The 21,669-nt window shown below is 38.7% G+C and overlaps 1 protein-coding gene and 1 long non-coding RNA gene across 3 annotated transcripts; both read right to left on the minus strand.

Annotated features, from left to right (window-relative positions):
- Window positions 1–11,585: 11,585 nt before the first annotated feature.
- On the minus strand, window positions 11,586–12,746 carry LOC9646487 (DNA-directed RNA polymerases II, IV and V subunit 6A). 2 transcript variants are annotated; one of them, XM_024666616.1, is made up of 7 exons: window positions 12,650–12,746; window positions 12,575–12,599; window positions 12,356–12,525; window positions 12,229–12,280; window positions 12,100–12,167; window positions 11,958–12,046; window positions 11,586–11,864 (listed from the first exon to the last, which is right to left on the minus strand). In XM_024666616.1, exons 1-6 carry the CDS (start codon window positions 12,691–12,693, stop codon window positions 11,980–11,982), a joined length of 426 nt encoding a protein of 141 aa, XP_024522384.1. In that variant the 5' UTR covers window positions 12,694–12,746; the 3' UTR covers window positions 11,586–11,864; window positions 11,958–11,979. The 2 variants fall into 2 exon arrangements, with proteins under 2 accessions (XP_024522384.1, XP_002992934.1); XM_002992888.2 differs by lacking the exon at window positions 11,586–11,864 and having other exon boundaries at window positions 11,894–12,046.
- Window positions 12,747–20,911: 8,165 nt separating this feature from the next.
- On the minus strand, window positions 20,912–21,464 carry LOC9646489. Its single transcript, XR_002991239.1, has 3 exons — window positions 21,157–21,464; window positions 21,061–21,108; window positions 20,912–21,011 (listed from the first exon to the last, which is right to left on the minus strand). It is a non-coding gene; the product is annotated as an uncharacterized LOC9646489 (long non-coding RNA).
- Window positions 21,465–21,669: the final 205 nt, after the last annotated feature.

Genomic DNA, 21,669 nt, shown 5'->3' on the forward strand with positions numbered 1-21,669 from the left:
GTGTTAGGTGTTATAAATCTCTATCGATGGAGTGTGGCATTTATGTTGCATTTTGTCGAATCGAGTTGACACTTGATACTCACATAAACCTTTGAAGTAATGACATTGGCATTGCTCATAATGTTGCTTGATTGATGATCAAGTCATTGTGATACTTATATCATATCCATGTGATAATGAGCAATGTGTTTACAAAGTTTCTTGGTTAAACGATGATCAACCCCAAAGTGGTTGATGGTGAAGCTAGTCTACTTGCATGTAGTAGCATTGTAGTAGCTTTGACTGGATTCTCAATGGTGGTCCATTATGCTAAGCTTAAGTTGGTTCCTTGTTCCTTGGGTTTGCCCATAAGATGTTGGAAAAGGGTTATAGCATTTATTTGCTATGGCTTGTTGGTTTATCCGTTAACACTTGGAGTAAGTTATTGGATGGAGAAAGTGTGTAGTTGAGGCATTGACATCGCTAGCACTTCTGTTAGTGGAAATGGCATTGTTACTTCGAATGATGAGGAATTTTCCTTAGAGCTTGATTTTCCATGTCATTTTTCTTGTTAGTGTTTTGGCTTCACATTGGATCTTGAAAGTGGTTGAAGAAGAGTGTTAGTGCAATGTAGATATCCGAAGATGTGGTCTTCGTGATCAAGCCTTGGATGTTCACTTTGCATTTTGCGGATGTCAGTGTTGGATGTCGGATATATGGGCAAAAAGATGTTCGATGCTTAAGCATGCTATTAGGTCTTGAGAATTTGTGTTGAGGTGAACTTATGTGAAGTTGTTAGTAGGAGGAAGTTGGTTGAGTCTTAAAAGTTTGTATTTCTAGACTAAGAGTCATTCTTTCTCTAGGATGGAAATTTTTTTCCACAAATTTTCTTAGGCTTTTCCAATGGCTGATCTGTTGATCATTTTGTCCGAAAACCTTTCCATTTCGTAAAGCCAGTACAAACTAGTGAAGGGGTTGGAGTTGACTTTGGTTGGCTTAGACCTTAGTAAGTAGTTTGTATGATGCGACCCAAAAGGGATGCTGACTTTTGAGGCTAAGGCAATTGAGTTGGATAGAGTCTGGAGTTGGTATAGAAAAGTGGCCATTGCACTTTTCTAAGAAGGGTGACCCTTGTGCCTTTCTTTTGTAGCATTATGCTTGGTGGCAAGTTGCACTTTGCATTTTGTTAAGACTCTATGAGAGTAGTGAGCTCTCACTGATCTTGACTTGGTCTTGGTAGCCTTGCTCCTTGGCTGAGGATGGTGATGTTCAACTTAGTTGTTTGCGGTTGAGATGTTGGTACCCATACTATAGCTTTGTCTAAGTGGAGGTTGTGTACCGACATGAGTCCGTCTCATGGTCTTCACTTGAGTTTCGACTTAGTGTTGATCATGTATAGCTAGCCTCTTCAAGGCATGCTCAGAGCTAGTGGCTAAATGCATTGGTGAGCTTGTCGCGATTGAGTCGGATTCGAGTGGTCATTTAGTTTGTGCTTGTCTATGAACCTTTATCTCGTCCATGAGGTATTATGTTCATGTTGGACAAGTATATGACTCGATGGCATGAGTTTAGTGTTTGGGTCTTGTGAAGGCAAGTTGAAAGAGCGATTGTTAGTTGCTTTGCGACTAGTGATTGCTTGTAGATTTTGTCGAAGACTGTGACACTTGCTTCACTTGATGATGATTCAGCAGTGATGGACTTGCTTTATCGGATGGTGTTGCGGAGGATCGTGTCATTAGACTTATATGGTTTTCCATGTTGGTATGTTGACTCTACCTCTGTTTATATCATTTGGTTGCATTTAGTTCATAGTGTTGGATTTCATGGAGTCTTGGATGTGGTGATTCACTCCTTGAGGAAGTGTTATTTTTAACTGAGTTTTGCTGAAGAATTGGTCTTGGATACTGAGTAAAGTATCTTCGACTTTGGTTAGCTTGGTTGCAAGAGAGTTTTGAGTGGTGATTCACTCTTGCCTTCTTCTAGCTTTGTTATGGTGTTAATGGCATTAAAGTGATGCCTTGTCATTGATATTATTGATGTTGAGATTCAAGTGAGATGAAATGTTTCTCCTTAGGTTTGACATTGAGTTTCATTAGTCTTGACGAAGATAGTGTTGATGATTTGGCTATGGCTTAGTGTTATTGGCATTTGTGCAATTGCTAGTTAGCAACTATGTTAGCATTCAAAACAAGCTGAGTGGCAAGTTTGAGTTGCGTTCTAGACGAGATTATTTAGTAGGGGTTGAGCTTTGGCTTTTCCTTGAAAAGTGATTTAGTCGTGGACTATACTAACTCTACAAGTGGAAGAGTTAGTGATTGATATTGAAGATGTTGGTCCATTGTTGGATTTGCGTTGAGATATATCAATCATTGGTGATTCTTCTTGTGCTTGTTATGACGTGAGTTACGTCTTGCTATAGATGGATTCATGGAGGATCGGTTAGTGATCACTTGTTAAGCATAGCTCCATTGTGCCTGGTTTTTGGATTGATGCAGATATGCTCTTCATTAGCTTTGGCATTATGAAGTTTGGCTAAGGATATGTTGAGGAGGATATTGTGGGTTGCACTATGATTTCTTCTTTAGCATTGAAGTTAGTTCATGCAAGACTTGTGATCATTATTAGGCAAGACTTGGCTATAGACTTCTTTGAACTTTTGGTTCTTTGAGTTTTATGTTCATTGTTCCATTTGTTCGAAGTTGTTGGGGAAGGCATTTTGGCTCATTAGCTTCAATGTTGAAGTTAGTATTTGCATCTAGCAATCATAGATGATGATGGACTATCATCTAGGATAGTTGATTATTCTTGTCAAAGGTTTTGTTTGATTATTGTTGGTATAGAATGATTTGCCGTTCTTTGGATGGTAGATTGTTTCTTCGACGATGATTATGCATCTCCTCATTGGTGGGATGATTGATGTTCTTTCATGATAGTTAATTGTCCTCCTTGATGGCTTATGGCTTTTCGCAATACCACATGTTCCTTGTGGTTTGCCTTGGATTGGTCTGTTGGGTTTGAAACATCCAAAGGATGTTGCTAACACTTGCTTAGGCAACTTGAGTTCCTTGGTGTTGTTGGCTGGGATCTATTCGGATTGGCTAGTGTGATAGTTGGCATGAATGGGTGTTTGTTGGTCTTACTGCATTCATTCTGTTCTGTTGATTATTGCTCGAGTTAGTTCTGATAGATTAGAATGTTATTTCCTTCGGGTGATACATTCGCGAGCATTATGCTTGTCAGTCAATGATACTTTGTGTTCTTTGAGTTATCTTTAGTAAGTTGTTTGGCATACTATCTACCATCTTCGATAGTGAAGTTTCATCATTGAGTGTTCTTGATGATATACTTGCTATTGAATTTTGTTGGATGGTGATTCCTATATTTACCAATTAAGATGATCTTGGTGGTTCCTATGCTTTACTACTGGTTTATCGGATGATAACTTACTTGGAATACTTTTGTGTTCTAAGATTTCATCATTGATAATTAAGTCTCTAAGATATCATTGTTTATGACTTTGATATTGTCCATCTATTGATCTATGAGTTTGGGCCAGTAATGGGCAGACTGGCTTCGGCACTTCGTGTGCATGGTGAAATCTCTAGTCATGGGGTAGCTACTGTCGACTGGTCACATCACCCGCCTCTTTGTCGATGTTCCTTATTCCGTTGAAAGGGCGTGACCGTGTAAACAACTCTAACTGCCTGTTTACAGTAGTCTATCTAAACCTTACCGACGGGTTTGGTTTCTTTGCTTAGGAGGGTTGGGGCCTCTGGCTTCTCTCTCTATGTCTCTGCGGGCAGGGGCATATCACTCTTTTGTAGCTGGGTGACTCCCAGAGCAGCAAGGGTGGCTAACTCCGTTGGTCATTTCCTTGTCGGTGACGGCCGGAAGGTGTCTGAGCTGGTAGCGCATCCGCGTTAGACAAAGAGGTTACCCCTAACTCATTTAAGTTGGTGCATTTCTCACATAGTGTGAATACCGTGAACTTTTTCCGGAGTTGTTTCCTTGGCGGTATTCTAGACTCGAGTGTGCATCGACGAGGACGTCGATCTTCCCTAGGGGGGGAGAGTGTCGCGCATGTGACTTCGGGTATCGAAAGTTACCTGTCGACCAGTCCTTACGGACACTCTTACCTTACTGCCACGATGGCAGGAGGTCGGTATTGCTGGACCCTTTATTAGCCCCTCTTGTGCTAGTGGAGTTAACTGGGCATTTCGAGTGTACTTAGACCGGACGAGCATAAGGACGGAATTCCTACGTGTTATTAGCTAAGCATACTTAGCCCGGTAAGGAGTTCCCGTCTCGTTTTGTCTTGCACTTGCTAGTGACAAGAACCCTCGCGTATTGAGATTGGTCCCTCAATATCGCTGGATGATAGCTTTCCGTGTCTGCCAAACACCCTCGCTATCATACCCTTTGTGTTAGTCTCATTCCGGTCCCAGAAGCTATTTATGGAAAGTGTCCAGATTTGCTCATTTGGCATATCTACGGAATGTAGAGATCGGTCTGAACACAATGGTGTTCGTCCCGTGTCCAAATTTGCATTCTAGCGCCATTCCATATTTAGTAAGTTTCAAGCTTGTCCCAGAGACTAACTCCTGGTACTAAGGGTAGGCTTGGGGTGAAAGCCCAAAGCGTGTGTTCCTCAAGGGGGGGGGGGCTATGGGGGGTTCCAAATGTATAGTAGGGATAGGGGGTAGGTCGGGCATGGCCGACCAACCTGAGGCATAGTTTAGCTCCCGCTTGCGTGCCTGTCCTTGTTCTGCGTCCGGCTTGGGTCTAAGCCCAAGTTCCATTCCATGCTAGTTGGTGGAGTACCCATGTCCTCGCGTTAGGCCACCGGTATGCCGAAATAGCGCCAGACTCCGTTTGGCTCCGTTTTGCGTGCTGGTCCTGGCATTGGGATGCTGGTTGCTCCAGGACTGTTCCAAGTCGCTCTAGGCTCCTGTCCCTTCGCTCCTTGGGTTTTATGCTCGGGAGTTGCTCCGTGGCTCGGTTCCGTCACTCCTTGGCTTCGTGCTTGGGAGTTTGGCACCGTTCCTTCGTTCAGTGGCCCAAGGCCCTAAACCTCGGGTTCCTATGGACACGTGGCATGGACACATGGCATGGACACGTGGCATGTGACACGTGGCATCTGTCACGTGGCACAAAGAGGGTTTAGGTTCCGCTTCGTGGTGTTATCCTATGGTAAATCACCATAGGATAAAGGGTCAAAACCACGTGCGCTACAGTTCTAAAACCTCTAGCTATTTTGCCTCTTCAAAGAGATACCCATTAGGTGCTTCTATTTTGTAGAAAACCAACTTCCCAAAACTAAATGAGAGAACATAAAACTAGAAACAGAGACAAAAGACTTACTTGTCCGAGTTGTAAATGATGGAACCAGAGCCAGAAAAATAGTATGTCTTCCAGATGTTAGGCTTTTGCAAGCGGAACCATTCAAGAGGAGTTTTTACCAATTCACTCACCATGTCAAAAAGCACATTGGAACTCACCATCACTACAAGATGACAACAATCAAGTGCGGAAAATTAACAACTATCATTTGATAGATTAGATGCAATGCTACTCATGACTTCCAATGCCAAATCATTTTGGCTCCTAAAGATAAGGACTCTATCACAGTTTACATCATACTCTGAAAGAAGCTTGAAGCACTCTAGAATAGAATATTGATAACCATGAAGTTTGATGGCCTTATAGCTGCTATGAAGGGACAGCTGTGCCATGGGAGAGATGAGTGTCGAGAGCACTATTACCATTAGAATAGGTTTTCTCAGGGTTGCTATTAATTATGAGTATTATAAATTACCAAATTGGGAAACATTGTTTTTAGGCTTAATATGCAAGCCACATATGCATCTCCAAGGTTTTCTCGGGGCTGTTACCATTTATAAGGACTACTAACTAACAAGGACCATTAGCGCATAACAGTAATTAGTACATAAAACTACTTCTGACCAAGAAGAAAGAAATTATTTTAGAATAGAATAGATTATTGACGGCCATGAAGCTTGGAACCATATAGCTTTGAAGCCACAGCTACACCATGAGAGAGACAGGTTGAGAGCTAGAGTAGAGGGATATTTCAACAAGAAAGATACTAAAAAACAAAATTACACCCAAAAGAAACTAATTATTACTAGCTCGTAGTATTGCTTTTGCCCATTCAATAATGAATATATCAAGGAAATCTGGTTTAGTTTATGTGGGGATAGTTTTTGTTTGCACCACTCAATGCAGATTTCTAATGCTAGCTAAAAGAAATATTTCAACCAAAAAGATCCAAGAAATTTCTTTTGTCATCAGTCTTTAATATTTTTAAATTCACCATAGTAGTTGGCTATTTTCTAAGCCTAGTAGAGGGATTTCTCGACTTGAAAGACACCAAAAAACAAATTTATGCATAGAAACAGCTATATGTCTTATGTTTTTAGTATTTCTTTTAATGAATAACCATTAACTGTGTTGAGGAAATTACATTCTTTTGAACATTTTCCTTATTTGAAATATTCCCTAGACATTATTTATGCTATAAAGTGATATTTTAACCTTAAAAGTTGCTTATGGAAGAGGCTATTTTTCTTAAACCCCTACCAATAACTGTCTTAACAATATCAAGTTTGTTTTCTGAAGGCTTTTCAACATTATTATTGCTTTAATTAGCTACACATTTTCTTCTTTGGAACCATTTCAAATTTAACACTACACTTCTAATACTTTATTTGTTTTCAATATAGGCAGGAATATATTGTGGATATTCCACTTTAGAATATAATATCAATTTATTAAAAACAAAATTCTTTTAGAAGGGACAATACTATAGTATAATAAAACAATTCTAAATCTTACATTTCACTATAGGATGGCCTAAAAATCCCATATTCTGCACTAGCCAATGAAGTGTTTCCCAAGGATATATTGTTCCTTGATAATGAGTATATGTCTATAACTTGTTATTGAATTTATTTTTACATCCTATGTGTGCACATTTTTAGATTTGTTGTTGGGCAATTGTTGTAGTGCTCAAGAAAAGTTTGTAGACCCATGAAGCTATTTATTTTGTTCAAAAAAAATTAATATATTACACACCAAATATAATAATGTTCTTTGCTTTCAAGTAATATTGCCATATCAAGAGTAAAATCTTGCAAATATGTATTACTGTTCTTGAAGGGTTAGAAACAATCCCTTTTTAGTAGCAATATTTAAAATTTTGTATATAAAGAGCTCTAGTTCAACTTCATTAGAGCCCCCCGTAGAAAAAAAATATCTATATGGAGGTGAAGGTAGAATTTGGGGATGGAAATGGAAATTGATTTAAAATGCTAAAGGGCCAAGTATGAGTAATTATGACTTTCCTTTGAGCCATTTTTATATAAGCTTTTCAACTTTCCAAGGAGTTCAAGGATAACAAAAAAACTACAACAACTATAAATTTATGTTTTAATCTTGTTAATGAGGTTTATTTATTATGACATTAACAATCAAATTCATGAGTCATCACTTTCGGAAATGAGGCTTCATAATCATAGCTTGCTTGTAAACAAAAGAGCTTCTAGAATTCTAGATTATCATGTATACATATACTCTATCATTTTAATGACACTATATATATATATATATTCTTTTTTACACTTCTGCCAACTTTCTAAGGAAATAGATTGTAGGGAAATTTAAACACATTATAGTTGTAGGGCACATTAGCACATTAGCATTCTCTCATATGAGATTACTTTTCAATTTTGAAAATGTAGATAAACTTAATTATTACTTTTGAGTCTTTTCAAAGATTTTGATTACGTTTATTATCATTCACAAAAGACTCTTGAAAACTCTTAGTGGGGATTCACCATGAAAATATATCTTGTTCTTCTTATATGAGATGATTCCAATATTAGTAGGCAAGTAGAGTCTTTGATATAAATTAATGTATAAATTACAAATGCCATAAAAAGTTCTATAGAGTAGATTTATTAGTATTTTCTATCATGTTGTTCATTTTTTTATTTCTCTTACTTTAGAGTGTTTTCTAAAATAAAATTAATATTCTCACATTCCTTTAAACTACAACTTTTAAGGGGCCTAAGGGGGTTATGAAAGGTTTCAAATATATAGTAGAGATAATAAATAGGTTGGGTATAGCTAATCAACTTAAGATATTATTTAGCTCCTTATTAGGTATATTTGTCTTTGTTTTGCATCTGGCTTGAGTCTAAGTTTAAACTCTATACCATCTTAGCTGGTGGAATACTTATATCCTTGCATTAACTCACTGATATATTGAAATAATGTTGGACTTTATGTAGCTCTATTTTGTGTACTAGTCTTAGCATTGGGATGCTGGAAACTCTAGGATTATCTTAGTGTCATATGTAAAACACAAATCCCTAAACCCCAAAGTGGAGTTGAACTTGGGCCACATAACAATGGCCAAACAGAAGTTTAATAAGCATAATACATCTAGACCAAAAGCTCTGACATAGAAAGTTGAGAGCGGGAGTGGAACTCCTAAAAAGTGCTCAAAGAACGAGTATGAAACAATCAATGAATGAGTCATTAGAAAGGCACAAGAAGGACTAACACATGGAAGTGTTAAAACTGAGTCCAAGATCAAATTCAAGACCGAGTCCTAGACCAAGTCCAAGATTGAGCTTTAAACTGAGTCTAAAGCCAAGTCCGAGATCAAGTCTGAGGCCAAGTCCAAGACCGAATCCGAAACCGAGTCTAAAACTGAGTCTAAGACCAAGTCCGAGGTCAAATCCGAGATGAAGGCTAAAGCCAAGTTGGAGATGGAGGCCGAGGTTGAGTCCAAGATGGAGCCCAAGATCGAGTCCCAAATAAAGGCCAAGACCAGATTTGATATGGAGTCCAAGACCAAGACCAAGATCAAGTTTGAGCTTGAGACTAAGATGGAGGTTGAGGTTGAGTTTGAGATGGAGCCCAAGCCCAACTCCAAGATAGAAGCCGAGACGGGGTCCAAGACTGAGATTGAGATCAAGACTAAATTTGAGTCTAAGACCAAAACCGAGTTTGAATACTAATACAAGTTATAAAAGCCTAAAGCGATCATCCCCTAGAGAGGGTAGAGGGGGTTACAGGGGGTTCCAAAAATATAGTCGGGAGAGTGTGGGGCTTGGACTCTAGTGGAACTAATTTGGCCAAAAAAAGCCAGTGTGATCAAGGAAGGTTACACTCACATGGTGAGTGATGATGTAACCATTGAGAAGTCTAAGGCTAAAGTGAACATAGGTGGACAAGTGAGATAATTTGGTAAAATGTTCAAAAGTTGGCTCTAGCTCCTTTGAGAAATCGAATGGTTGATACTCCCAATTTAAATGTAGGTGGCACTACCTACTTAGATATTTATTGTGGCTCATCAAAACTCATTTTAGTCACATGGCTGGGGCACCCAGAAGCAAAATATGGGGGGAGTACCCACGAGGCTCACATTGGGTTGCAATGTTTTGAAATATTATTCTAAAGTCGTGAGCTATGGAAAGGAAAAGGAATGGTGTTTTTGCTTCGTGACCAAGGGTATGGTCACAAGGTGAAGAAGTCCCAAAAGTCAATGAAACTTAGTGGTCGGGCATTCAAGCCCTAATCCCTTGATAGGGACTAAAAGAGAAATATTGGGGAATGGTGTTTTCTATGTCTTGGGGCATTTTAAAGATGCTAAAGTGTGGTAATGGATGAGCACTCATGGATAAATAGCCCAATTTTGGAAGGATGGGGCCATGATACAAGTAGTGTTGGACTACCAATAGAACAAAAGTGAATAGACATAACTTTAGTGTAATAGGTTAGTAGGTTAGGGATACCCTTAGGTGTCTATAGTAGGAGTAAATATATAAAGCACTTGGACCAAGTGCAAAAATGATATAATTTTAAAGTTGCCTCTCAGGATTAGCAAGTTTGCAAGTTGGGATGAGAACTTATAGAAGTTGTGAGTGGGACTCCTTTATATAGTCAAAGGTGTGGTTAAAGTAAAATAAAAAAATTAATCACTTATAACTTCGTATCAAAGATATTTCTTAGTTTAACTTTTATTAGCGATCAAATATATCATTATTTGATATCGACATTTAAAAGTCCCAAGAGTGGGACTATATTTAAGGAGTTGCATGTTGAGAGGGCATGACTCTCCACTTTAGTTTATAATTGAATTTGTAAACAATATGATGGATTGAAAAGGGCCAATAAGGAAATAACTTTAGAATTTTGGGAACAGTAGAAGGTTTTTCTTCAAAGAGTTAAAGATGTGATTTATATAAGCATTTGATTTAGAAAACTAGCTAATATAGTTATGGTAAATAACTATAATTGGGATCATAAGGATAAAGACTCTTAAATAATAAAGGAGTAAAAAAATTATCCTCATATAATTGAGGATGGTGCTTATGAATTTGATATTAGAATTGATGACTATAGGAAGTCAAATATGGATGAGGACTTATTATATGAAAAGATAGTTCTAAGGGGCAAAAGTAGTATACATGAAATAAAAGATAATTAAGTGTTAAAGATGGTCCTTATGAATAAGACATAAATACAAAAAGTTGGTATTCAAATGTGATGGCACTTCAAAAGTAATCATGAGGTTGAGTCATCGAATTAACAAAGTCTAAAAGCTAAATGACTCAAAAGATTATCCCAAAAGGCTTGGAGGAAATAAAAACTTCACAATTGTCATCTTCCACCTTGCATACAATCAAGAAGAGATCTTTCATTGTGGTGAAGGAGCTGCTACATTCTCATTGACATGAATTTGCTCTTCTTTACTTCCTCTTTGCTTCCTCCTCGTCAAAAAGGAAAACAATTGAGAGTCTTTGGCACAAAGATTGCTTACCAAGATCACATTGATATCATTTGACATCTTTCCATCATGTTTCCAAAGGCATGCTTCAACAGCAGGCATTGAGCTGCAACCACTTGTCTATGTGACCACCAAACAAAAGCTGCTCATTTGTGACTTGGCTGGATAGGAAGAGTTCCAATGGAGCTTTCCACCAATAATTTCTTAGAGGAAGTGAGAAATTGCTGTGTGCTTAAGAATTCGATTGAAGTCTCCACTCTGGAAGCTCATAGAGTTTTGTGGAAGGTCACATTCTCTAGAATTCTTCTTTTTTGGCGTTTCAGGTGTCTGTAAAGCCTGTCCCAAAGGACACTGTGCTGATTGTGTATGGAGGTGAATACTACAATGGTGACAAGGTTTGTGATTAGTTTTGCTACAGTGATTTGATCTTTGTGTTTGCTATGCTAGACTTACATTTATGGTGATCTCTACCGATACAAAATCAAGAAGAACGAGTGGAAGCTTGTCACCAGTCCAAACTCTCTTCCCCCAAGAAGCGCTCACCAGGCGGTTGCGTGGAAAAACTGGCTCTTCATTTTTGGTATGATGTATTTTTCCAGGACTTCTCTCTTCTTTTGGTAGTGTAGTCCTGCTGTGCTTGAGCATCGTACTCCTCTTCCTTGCATCTAAAAACTTGTCCACTTTGTTGAGCTGATCCTCAAGGCCGAAAAAGAAGCTCTTTTCGTGACCCGATTGAGTTCCAAACAGCTCCGTCTCATAAAAATCACCATCTCCAATTCGCATCTTGTGCACAACCTAATGATATTGAAGTGTTTTGTACAGTCATCACAAACCATGGAAGTTTCTGAGGATATGGATTGTTCACAGCAGCTGCTCAGGATGGCACTGGGATTTAAGTTTTGGAGCTTGCTCTTGTCAACCGAGAAGACATTTGAATCGAGCACCTTGTGCTCCTGGTTCGGATCTGGTTTTTGATTCTCTTGACAACTTTCTTGAGCTTCTTGTAGTAGTAATTCACCCGCCACAGCGGCTCTCAAGCTGCTTCTGGAACTTCACCACCTCCATTCTGCCAAACGAAAGAACCATACCCAGAACGCCAGTGAATTCTTCTTTAGTTAGTTTCATTAGGTTACCCTCAAAGCATATGCAAAGAATATACCAAGATGCTTTTTTTCTGTTCACTAGTTTCCAACTTGTCTCTTCCAAGAATCCTCCACAATCAGCTCGTCTACGCCCCAATCCTCGTAGCTAGAAGCAAGAATTCTTAGAAACGCGCGAAGAGGATCACTCACTTAACATACCTTCCATCAGGGAGGTACCGCCGAATCGTAAAAGGGATCTTCCGTTCACGCAGCTCCTTCATAGCAATCTGCAAAGAACATTCCAGAGCTCCATCACTCCACACAAATTCCTTTTCAGAGTTTCTATACCTCGAGTGGATCTGTCTCGCCCTCGAGTTCCACCATCACTGGAGCGTTCATACTGTCACGAAAGGCAAAAGAAAGGAACTTGAGTTCTCGCTGGCCAGACCAAACGCGAGAGAAGGTTCTCGCTCACCTGATTTGCAAAGCCCGTGTCCCAAGAACGCGAGCTCTCTCATACTTGGTCATATACTTGGTTGTCTTCCTGGGCTTATCACTGACCTGTTCGCTCTCCGCCTCTTGGAATTCCCCATCGCCGCCAAATTCCGGCGCCTCCTCATTGTTTTCTTGCTCCTCGACCTCTTCCTGGAAGATCAATCAAACCGCTGCTTGAAATGGAGCGGATATATCGTACCTCGGGCTCCACAGGCTCATCGTAGCTGCAATACACAGCATTAGACGATCGAAGTGCAGAGATGTGGCGACTTACTCCTCGCCGCCGCCATCGAAATCGTTGTAGTCGTCGTCCGCCATTACTTCTTCTCTTCTGTAAACCCTAGGCTAGGGCCATGCCATGGTTCGATTTTCAACCGTACAGGAGCGTACGGTACTCCACGATCCCGGGCTCGAATCTCTATAAGATCCACGCATTTGGAATATACTTTGATTGATCCATGAGCTGCCACCCTTCCGCCATAGCCGTGATCTTGGCCCCGAGCATGTACTTGATGGCAGCGAAGCCGTAATCTCCAACTGCCCGAATCTCCAAGGATTGTCGTGAGGATGAGATCCACGAAGGAGCCCTAGTCGAAGAACCAGCTCAATCCCACTGATTTTAGCCTCTGGGATTTATAAGTAAAATTTCCTTAGTTTTATTTTCGCTCTCATACTAGCAAAACTTTTGTTAGGCCACGAGACAAAAGAAGTATAGTAGATTTCTTCGAAAAGAGCTAGAAATAGATAATGAAGTCATGGATGAAGAAGAAATAATTCTGGTGTCTTGAATATAAAGAGGGATGCTTTTCTATTCAAAAGAAAAATAAAAATAATCCTCCAATTTTTTTCCTCCATCTTCTTTATTGCAATAGATTATTTGAGTCAATTAATGTTCGTTGCTTTTATTGGGAAAGACTACAAAAAAATGTAGTATTGTGAGATCTAGGTGCACATCGTTCATAGTATGGGGATAATACTATTTGAAAAAGAATTTTGTTTTGGTTGGTGCTATATAAAAAACTATATGTTTTATAGTTTCCATAAAACATCTTCTATTAATTCGAACATCAAGATTTAGAGACTGAATATCCTTGTGCAAAGCAGAAAGATGTTATCAAGAGTTTAAACTTGTTCTAATTCTGACAATGAACACTTCTATATTCTTAACAACTTAAGTAAGAGATTAATAAAGCATTAAACCATATACCTATGCCAACACCAAATTGGCAGTAGCGACTGAGATTACAAATAGATGGTTGGAATTAATAGACAAAGTTGATACTTATTTAAATCAAATAAGAAAAACCCAGAGAATTATTAAAAGCAAAAAAACATGATGAGGTATTATACATTTAAGAATTTAATCAAAAAGTTGACAGATGGTGTAGAGCTTTTCAACAGTCTGACAAATACATTAAAGAAAAAAATGAGGAAGACCAAGGATGGCCTTGGAGCTCCCCTCTTTGCTACAGTTTGCACAGTTGATGAACATTGGGGTGGCTGAAACCACCAATGCCAGCTTAAAAGCATAAGTGGGAGGACATGAAGAACAACACCTCTCAACAATATGGCACTTACCTTGTGATGGCTGTCCTATTCCACAACTACATGAATAATAAAGGCAAGGTTGAAAACTGGCAAGTTTATAACAAAGACATCATCCGACTTTGAACATGTGCATAGAAGCTCTTAACAACATAGAGCATACAATGATAAGGTTTATCCTTACTTTGGAAATGCCTACCATTTGATGGGGCTAGTGGTTTGTTTTCTTTTTTGATCTTTTCTGAGCTTTAATGCAAAGGAACACCTTGTGTTTATGGTCCATGGAATCCGCCAAAGGCTGGAAGAGGCCAATTTGGTAGATGATGGTGGTACATTTCGAAGCACAGCTGTGATGTTAGCCGAGAAGCATCTCACCAAATATCAGAGACACTCGCAGCTCATCACATGCCAGGTGCCATCACTGTAATTTCACGAGCTTTTTAATTCGTGTCTTTGCAGTAGAGGAGACATCCCAAGCTGGGAGGTGAAGCAGCTGTCGAAACTTGCACCTTGGAAGGTGTAAGAGCACTACGTACAAAGATCGATGCCACTGTGTAAGATGTGTTGTATTATAGACGTGTCTTCCTGATTTTATACTCTTTTTTGACACAATAGTTTGCCAGGGAGCGTTCTTTCTTATCTTTGACGTCCGTGTTTCCCATTCAGGAGATAAACTTGGGTGTTACGGAAGACGACGCTGAGGATGAGCGTGCGGTATGCGTTTGGGAACAAGTAATGATCCTCTATGAACACTATGTGAATCAGAGCTACCCAGTAACTCTATGAATCGTGATTCAAGAGACACCAACAAGGAAAGATCAGACATTAGTACGACTATGGGACAGAGAAGTCAAGGCGTTACGATTGATTGCCTGCGTGCTTGCAGGTTGAGATTTTTTCAAAGATACTGGAATACAAAGAAAAGATGGTGAAAGGAACAATTTTAACTGGAGTACAAAAAAAAGATGGTGAATGAACAGTTTTAATACAAGAAAAGAACAATTTGTCTATGATCTTGGAATCATCTGTTGCATTTGAGCCCTCTCCTCGACCATTTCTTGCGCATTTCCTGGTCTAGCTTCAGAGAGTGCAATCCACCAAATCTCGTCATCACGTGTTACTAATATGTTTGCAGGCTGAATCTTTCCATGAATGAAACCTCTCGCATGAATAGCATCGAGATGTACCAAAGCCTCCTCAAACTTTTCTCGGGTTTGAAGATGTGGTTCCCTATCAATCGAGATCCCACCACTGTCTTGCATAGCTAGAAAGAAGTTTAAACCTTCAGCTATAAATCCAGCTCCCCATAATCGTGGAATGCATATCCCTTGCAAATCTCGAAGTAATGCATATGAATATAGCTCACGAAGGTACTTAGTAACTCTTTCCTCAAACTTTGTGGTATCAGACCATTTGATAACAACGTCATCTCCCTTGAGTTTCCCTCTGAAAACATGTTGCTCCCTTTCAGCTTCAATCAACTGTAGCACCTCATGCTCATGAGCTTCAAGTATTTGGAAATACCCCTTCACAAGATTTGAAGATATTCCTAGAGCTTCACATAAGCTATATAGCTTCTTCATCAAAAACCTATTAGCCACTCTAGCACTTCCCCCAGCACTAGATCCTCCAATGCGCATGCTTTTTTGTCGTGGGATAATAGAGTAAACAGGAGGATCCCATCTTCTCTTGCCCCTAGAGGATTCACCTCCACTGCTTCCACCACTGTCACTTGGAGGAGGAGGATCTTGAGGGAGAGTGTTCTGGCACATGAGTTCGTGGTAAAACCACAAAGCTTGGTGCAAGCTGATGTTATTTGCTCCAGGCACAGCATCACACGTAACAGGATCCGAAACATAGAGGGCACTGGTTGGAGTCACTTTTATAAACCACCAAGCGTTACAGTTGGTGATCGCACCATACCCACAATGCATGGTGCGATTATCCCATAGATAGCCGTTCACTTGGCTTAACATCTTTCGATGCTGTCGTGGCTCCTGTTGAGCAAGCCGAGCGAATTCTTGACCACGTAGAGTGCTTGGCAAAGCACCCTCCTTCTTCGCTTCGGTGCACGCGAAGAATGCATCTCCGGCCCCTATGTGAAGGAAATCTGGATGCCCGATCATGACTGCGGCCGATCCATCAGCAAACAAGATCACGGGCGTTGTTGGATCGCGTCGGCGCCTCTCCCTGTTCATCTCCACCAGGGTCCGTGTGAAGAACGCATAGATGTTGTGTCGCACACCTTCTTCACAGGAGATATCTCCGAGTCCCACAGGGAAAGGGTGGTCAAACACCGGGAGAGAATCCACCGAATTGGCACAAAATGCCCTTGCCTCGTCTAGGAATGAGTCCCATACATGATATCCAGAAGCCGGATCTCGCTTGTAGACTGAATCTGTGACCCTGTCTGTGGGGAGATCTCTTCCGGGCCTGTACACAACCCTTGGAACTCTTGTTTGAAAGAGCTGATGCAGGGTCAGCATCACAGCATCACAGAAGCATCCATCGCCCTTGAAGCGCCATCGCGACCATCTACCCAGAAGCGCTGCTCTAAAAACCCTAAGTTGGAGGCTAAAGAGAGAGGATTTGGCAAGTATGGTCCTCGGACAGGTAGTACTCTTCAGAGATCTCTGAAATCCGCAAGAAACTTCTCCATGATCGCATCCGCGAGCTGGGTAGTGAAGCTTCGTCTGCTGCTCAAAGTTCTGCGATAGGTTGGTGGCTATCGTTCCAGCACAATGGTTTGTCGGCGCTTTCAAGTATATAGGGAGAGCTTGATACAGGAGTTCGCTGTGGACCCGAGGCGGATGACATCCACTACCGTCAGGTCGCCGTGATGCGCGATATATAAGATTAATTAAAGGAAGAAAAAAGATGAAAACTGTTGATCAAAATGGAGAACTTTGACGAGTGATAATACAGCTTGAGTGGCAAAATTATCAAATGCATAGCACTGGAAGAGAGCATGGACGATCGTTCTGGTGAGAGTGATTGTGAAGGGCAGTCATTACAAGTGCGAGCACCATGCAAAATGCTGTGGTGGATCTTAGCTTGAAATTCTGGCTAGTTCAAAAGCTTTGAGTGATGAAAAAAAATAAATGAACACAAGATGATTTCCAAAGGGAGCCTGTGACAAAAAGATTTACATTTGGTGGAAGTGTTTTTAGAAGAAAAGTCTGTTTCTTTTTACCATGAGCTTTGAAGAGCAAAAATCTAAACTTTCATACCTCTTTAATATTTTTGTGTGTAAAAGTATTTTTTCATCTCAAAACCAAGCTTTATCATGAAGGAAAGATTCACTTTAAGTTAAGAAATTTCTAATTTACAGTATGTTATTGGTTCGAAATCTGACATATATTGCTTCCAAATAAAGCAAATTAAGTGCAGCAAATTATTTTTATAAATATATTTGTAAAAAATATTTTTTTAAAACTCTTATCTTTTAGGTTAATGCTAGTTTTGGGTAAAGGGAGTTTTAATAAACATCTTTTAATTTCCACCTTTCTATCTAGCATGTTCCTATAATTTTATAGACTATTTAGAAGAAATTACTGTCAAAATTTACAATATATTACTAAAATTCTTACACATATTAAAGTATATTTGTGAAACCTTCTTATAAATATTAATTACAATAAGATGTTAATTTTCCATAAGTATTTTTCCAAACTCTTTATCTTCAAAGTTAATCTCACCATCTTCAATTGAAATATGAACACCTTCCAAATTAGCAAGTCTCACTTTAACCAAACCATTTTAAATCAATATAAAAACTAATAGTATTAAAATTCCTATGCACAAACCCTTTAGAATGAAATGTGTGTAATGTCATTTCAGTGCATTAACTTCTCCTTGATAATCCCATAAAATTGGCTCTATCCATCACCCTTAGTTGTCATAATCACTATTCTGTTTTTAGTTTGTGATTATATGTTACTCAAAGACAATAAATGAAAAAGATAATAATTTTATTTAATATAATTAACTTGCACTCTTATAAAGATTTTGCATTTGACCTTCATCATCAAACTCTTTTTGATTCCTCTTGCTTCTAAATTAACTCTTCTACATAATTTTCTACTCTTTTTATCACTATCTTAAGTTACAAATTGAAGCAACTTAATCTAGATTCATTTATTCAATAATCTCTAATTAATTTATTTTGAATGGTGTTTCTTTAGCTTAATATAGTGATTATGAATTTCTTCAATTTTGGGATACTCATTTTTGGATATGCTCAATTATATATATTTTATGGCAAAATGCAATTACATGTTATCTAAGTTTTATACTTATGAATTTAAACATTCTAAAAGGTCATTTAGCCCATACTACTCATCAAACCCAAAATATCCCAAACCCTTAACTGATTCAAAAAGGGTATACACTTTTATTCATGGCCCTTTCCTTTTATATATAAACTTTTATAAATGATTTATTGAGTTATTTTCTTTAATTACTTATAATCTATTATGCTTCCTTGCAAGTTTATGCCTTTATGAATGAAAGTTGAAAGTTGCAGCTATCTTAAAAACCTCACTCTTTTGATACTCTACCCCTTGAGGCAAGCCCAATCTGAGTAAATTGGATTATTAAATGTTAAACCCAATACCACTTATGATACCAAATGCAAATTGAACCACTAGATATTAATTTTAATATATAATATAATTCTTTTAGCCAACCAAAAAGTCTGACTTAAAACCCAAATGTAAGTTTTTGAATTTGGACATTATAGGAGCATTTAGCTTAATACTATTCAAACCTAAAGATGATTAACCTTAAATATTCTAAGTATTTCAATGTCTTGAAATACTTTATTCATGAGCTCTTTCCTTTTATATTTAAACTCTTAAAGATCATTGTTCTTTTTTGGTTACTTACAAAAGTGTGCCATTATAAATGACTTTTGAAAATTCCTAATGAGGATTCACTATGAAAATATACTTTATTCTTCTCATATAGGAGGATTGCAATATAAGTAAATTTTTTATATAAATTGATATTGTGAGGGCCAAGTGTACGGCTACGATGCCGAATACTTGGCCCTCACAATATATAAATTACAAATGCCAAAAATGTTCAATGGAGTAGATTTTTTAATACTTTCTATTATACTATTTATTTTTTCATTTCTATTACTCTAGAGTGTTGTTTTAGAAATAATAGAAGTATTTTATCAATGGTGATAATGGTTTTCACATTCCTAAATGGAGATTGTGACAGTGAAATGAAATTAATATTCTTATATTCCTTTGCACAAATCTTACTTATAGATTTTTAATATTTTTTGCTTCCCATCTTTTCAATAACTCTAGAAAAATCTTGCAAATGAAGGAATAATATGTAAATGTAGATTGCATTGATTGGCATACATTAATAATGTCTAGCCATCAAAATGTTTCAACTTGTATTTCTTGATTAATACAAGAAAATCAAAATGTGACAATTGTAAAAGTAGTTCATAGTAAAACAATATAACTTTTGAAAAGATAGATTCTCTTTTTAAATGATTTAATCTAGTATAAACTCTTGACTCAGTTTCAATATTATAAAGTTGGTCAGAATCATCATTTTTTCAACTTAAATTTCCTTTGTATAATTAACTGCATTGACTTGAGTTGACTTATGTTGAGTTGAACTCAATTCAACTTTGACCAAATGCCCTTATTAGTAAATATAAGCTCTCGGCATAAGTGCATTTCACAAGACTAAGGAATTCACAAATGCTATTTAAATCTTTGTAATGAATTGAGAAATATTGCCAATGTTCTCTATAATAAATACATGGAGGATTAAGTGAAGATGACATTTCCAGGAGCAAGCATGGTGGTGCAAGTGCTCCTCCATTGCCTTGTGCCTTAAATACTCTTGAGATTTGCTGCAGGATAATGGACCAGAAAGGAGTAAATTCATTTTGTTATTAAATTATTTAGTTCAACAGTATAGATATTTTAGTGATGGTTGGAAGATGGTGCTGGAGATGGAGCTGAAGCGGGGCAAGCTCTACATTGTTTACTTGAGAAGATGGTACCACTGCCACAAAAAATCTTACAGAAGTAGCTGCCAGAATCCTTGCTCTCTTTCTTGGCAGAAATTGACCTGCATATTTTGCACAGAATATTTGTTATTAGTCTTCCAAAAGAAACTCCTTACTGTGGATCTTTTTCAAGTGGTGAGGTCACATATGTATCCATGGCAACACCACTTGTCACATAAGGCACAGACTCATCTTCATCCAAAGTTTTGCTTGGAGTTGAACCACTTTTGATTGCATTACAGAATGCACAATACACTTCGTTGTTTGTTTGTTGGCAGCGATCACAAAAGAGTTTAGAGGCGTCTCTAAGATTTGATAAATCTGAGCAAAGCAAGTTAGCCATTAATAATAATAAATATGTACCTTCTGTCCGAGCATAAGATACTAATCCAGCAGACAAGACCACAAGAGAAATGCATAGCATTGTGACGCTTGAGTTAGCCATCACAAAACACTTCAGAGAATGCTTCTTTCATTATTTCTTTTCCTTCTAATTTATAGAATTCAGAAATATTTAGCAGTGGAAAACACAATGTACATACTAACAAATTTTTTTGTCACTTATGTTCAAAACAGCTGGTAACAGCTTGTAACTCAATCCATATTGCTCGCGAACATGACAAGTTTCTCTATTGGTTTATCACAAGAGTTGTGTAAGACTTGTGTGGAGAAACCGAAGCTGCTGCTAAGCACATAGATATCGTACTCCCTAGAGCTAGAGCAAGTGCACAAACAGCAAACAGCGGTGTTGAGAGGAAGACGAAACTCTTGACGTGTGACGCTACCTGGTAAATTTTCTTTCTTGTTTTGATGTACGCCTCTTAGAAGCCAGCTGTGGATCCAAGGTTTTCGGACGATCCATGGCCTGAAAACAAGTTCAATCCACTGAAGAAGATGTGGTAAACAGAGATCCCAATAAGTATAAGTTTGCCATGCATCTCATGACAATGAAAAGAAGCACACAGCTAACTTCGATTCTGATTCCAAACAGGACAAGAACACAGCATCATCTTACGAGATACGAAGAGCTCTCAACTCGCAAGGAGACCTGTGAGCAAAGTTGAAAACTTGAATTATAGAGCTCACAATTCACTTACAAGTCAGATGTGAGCCTGTCTTGCGTTGCTAGTGCTTGTAAAGAGCACCTGTAAAACTAAAAAACTGAGCTAGCTCCAAACAATAGATGGAAATACCTGTGACTAGTAGTATGACGTTGATCTCTCCCCTCTAGCTTCCGCACGAGCTTGCTTCAACGCCGATCGTTCGCCATAGTCGACCCTTCCACAATCGGGATACTTGAACACGAAGGTCTCCACGAACCATTTCCTGGGTAAAGTGACCATGTCCTTGAGATGGATCCTTTGGATGATCCCTCTGGACTTGAGCAAGGACAGCACCTTCCACCGGATCTTCACTCTATCCATGCTCTTCTTGCTCAGGTAGGCCGGGCACTTGAGCAGCTCCTCCACGTCCAGCTTCATCCCCTTGAAGAGAAAGTCGAGCTTCTGCTTGAGCACAGCATTGTCAACCTGGAGGATGTGTGGCTCGGCCTTGAGCATCACCGCGACGTGCCGGTAGTGGATGTCCATGCTCATCAGAAAGTCGATCTTGTCTCTCACGGCCTCGGGCCCAAAGCGAACTCCCCACGACATGGATTGCAACCACCTCTATTAATTCGAACATCAAGATTAGAGACTGAATATCCT

Source organism: Selaginella moellendorffii, unplaced genomic scaffold, assembly GCF_000143415.4.
Source record: "Selaginella moellendorffii unplaced genomic scaffold, v1.0 SELMOscaffold_144, whole genome shotgun sequence".
In the NCBI taxonomy this organism is placed as follows: domain Eukaryota; kingdom Viridiplantae; phylum Streptophyta; class Lycopodiopsida; order Selaginellales; family Selaginellaceae; genus Selaginella; species Selaginella moellendorffii.

Coding starts and splice junctions, on each gene's coding strand:
- LOC9646487 (XM_024666616.1), bottom strand. CDS start 12,693: ATGGCGGACGACGACTACAACGATTTCGATGGCGGCGGCGAGGA. Junction 12,526..12,574: donor ATGAGCCTGTGGAGCCCGAG/GTACGATATATC, acceptor TTGATCTTCCAG/GAAGAGGTCGAGGAGCAAGA. Junction 12,168..12,228: donor GCGAGACAGATCCACTCGAG/GTATAGAAACTC, acceptor TGTTCTTTGCAG/ATTGCTATGAAGGAGCTGCG.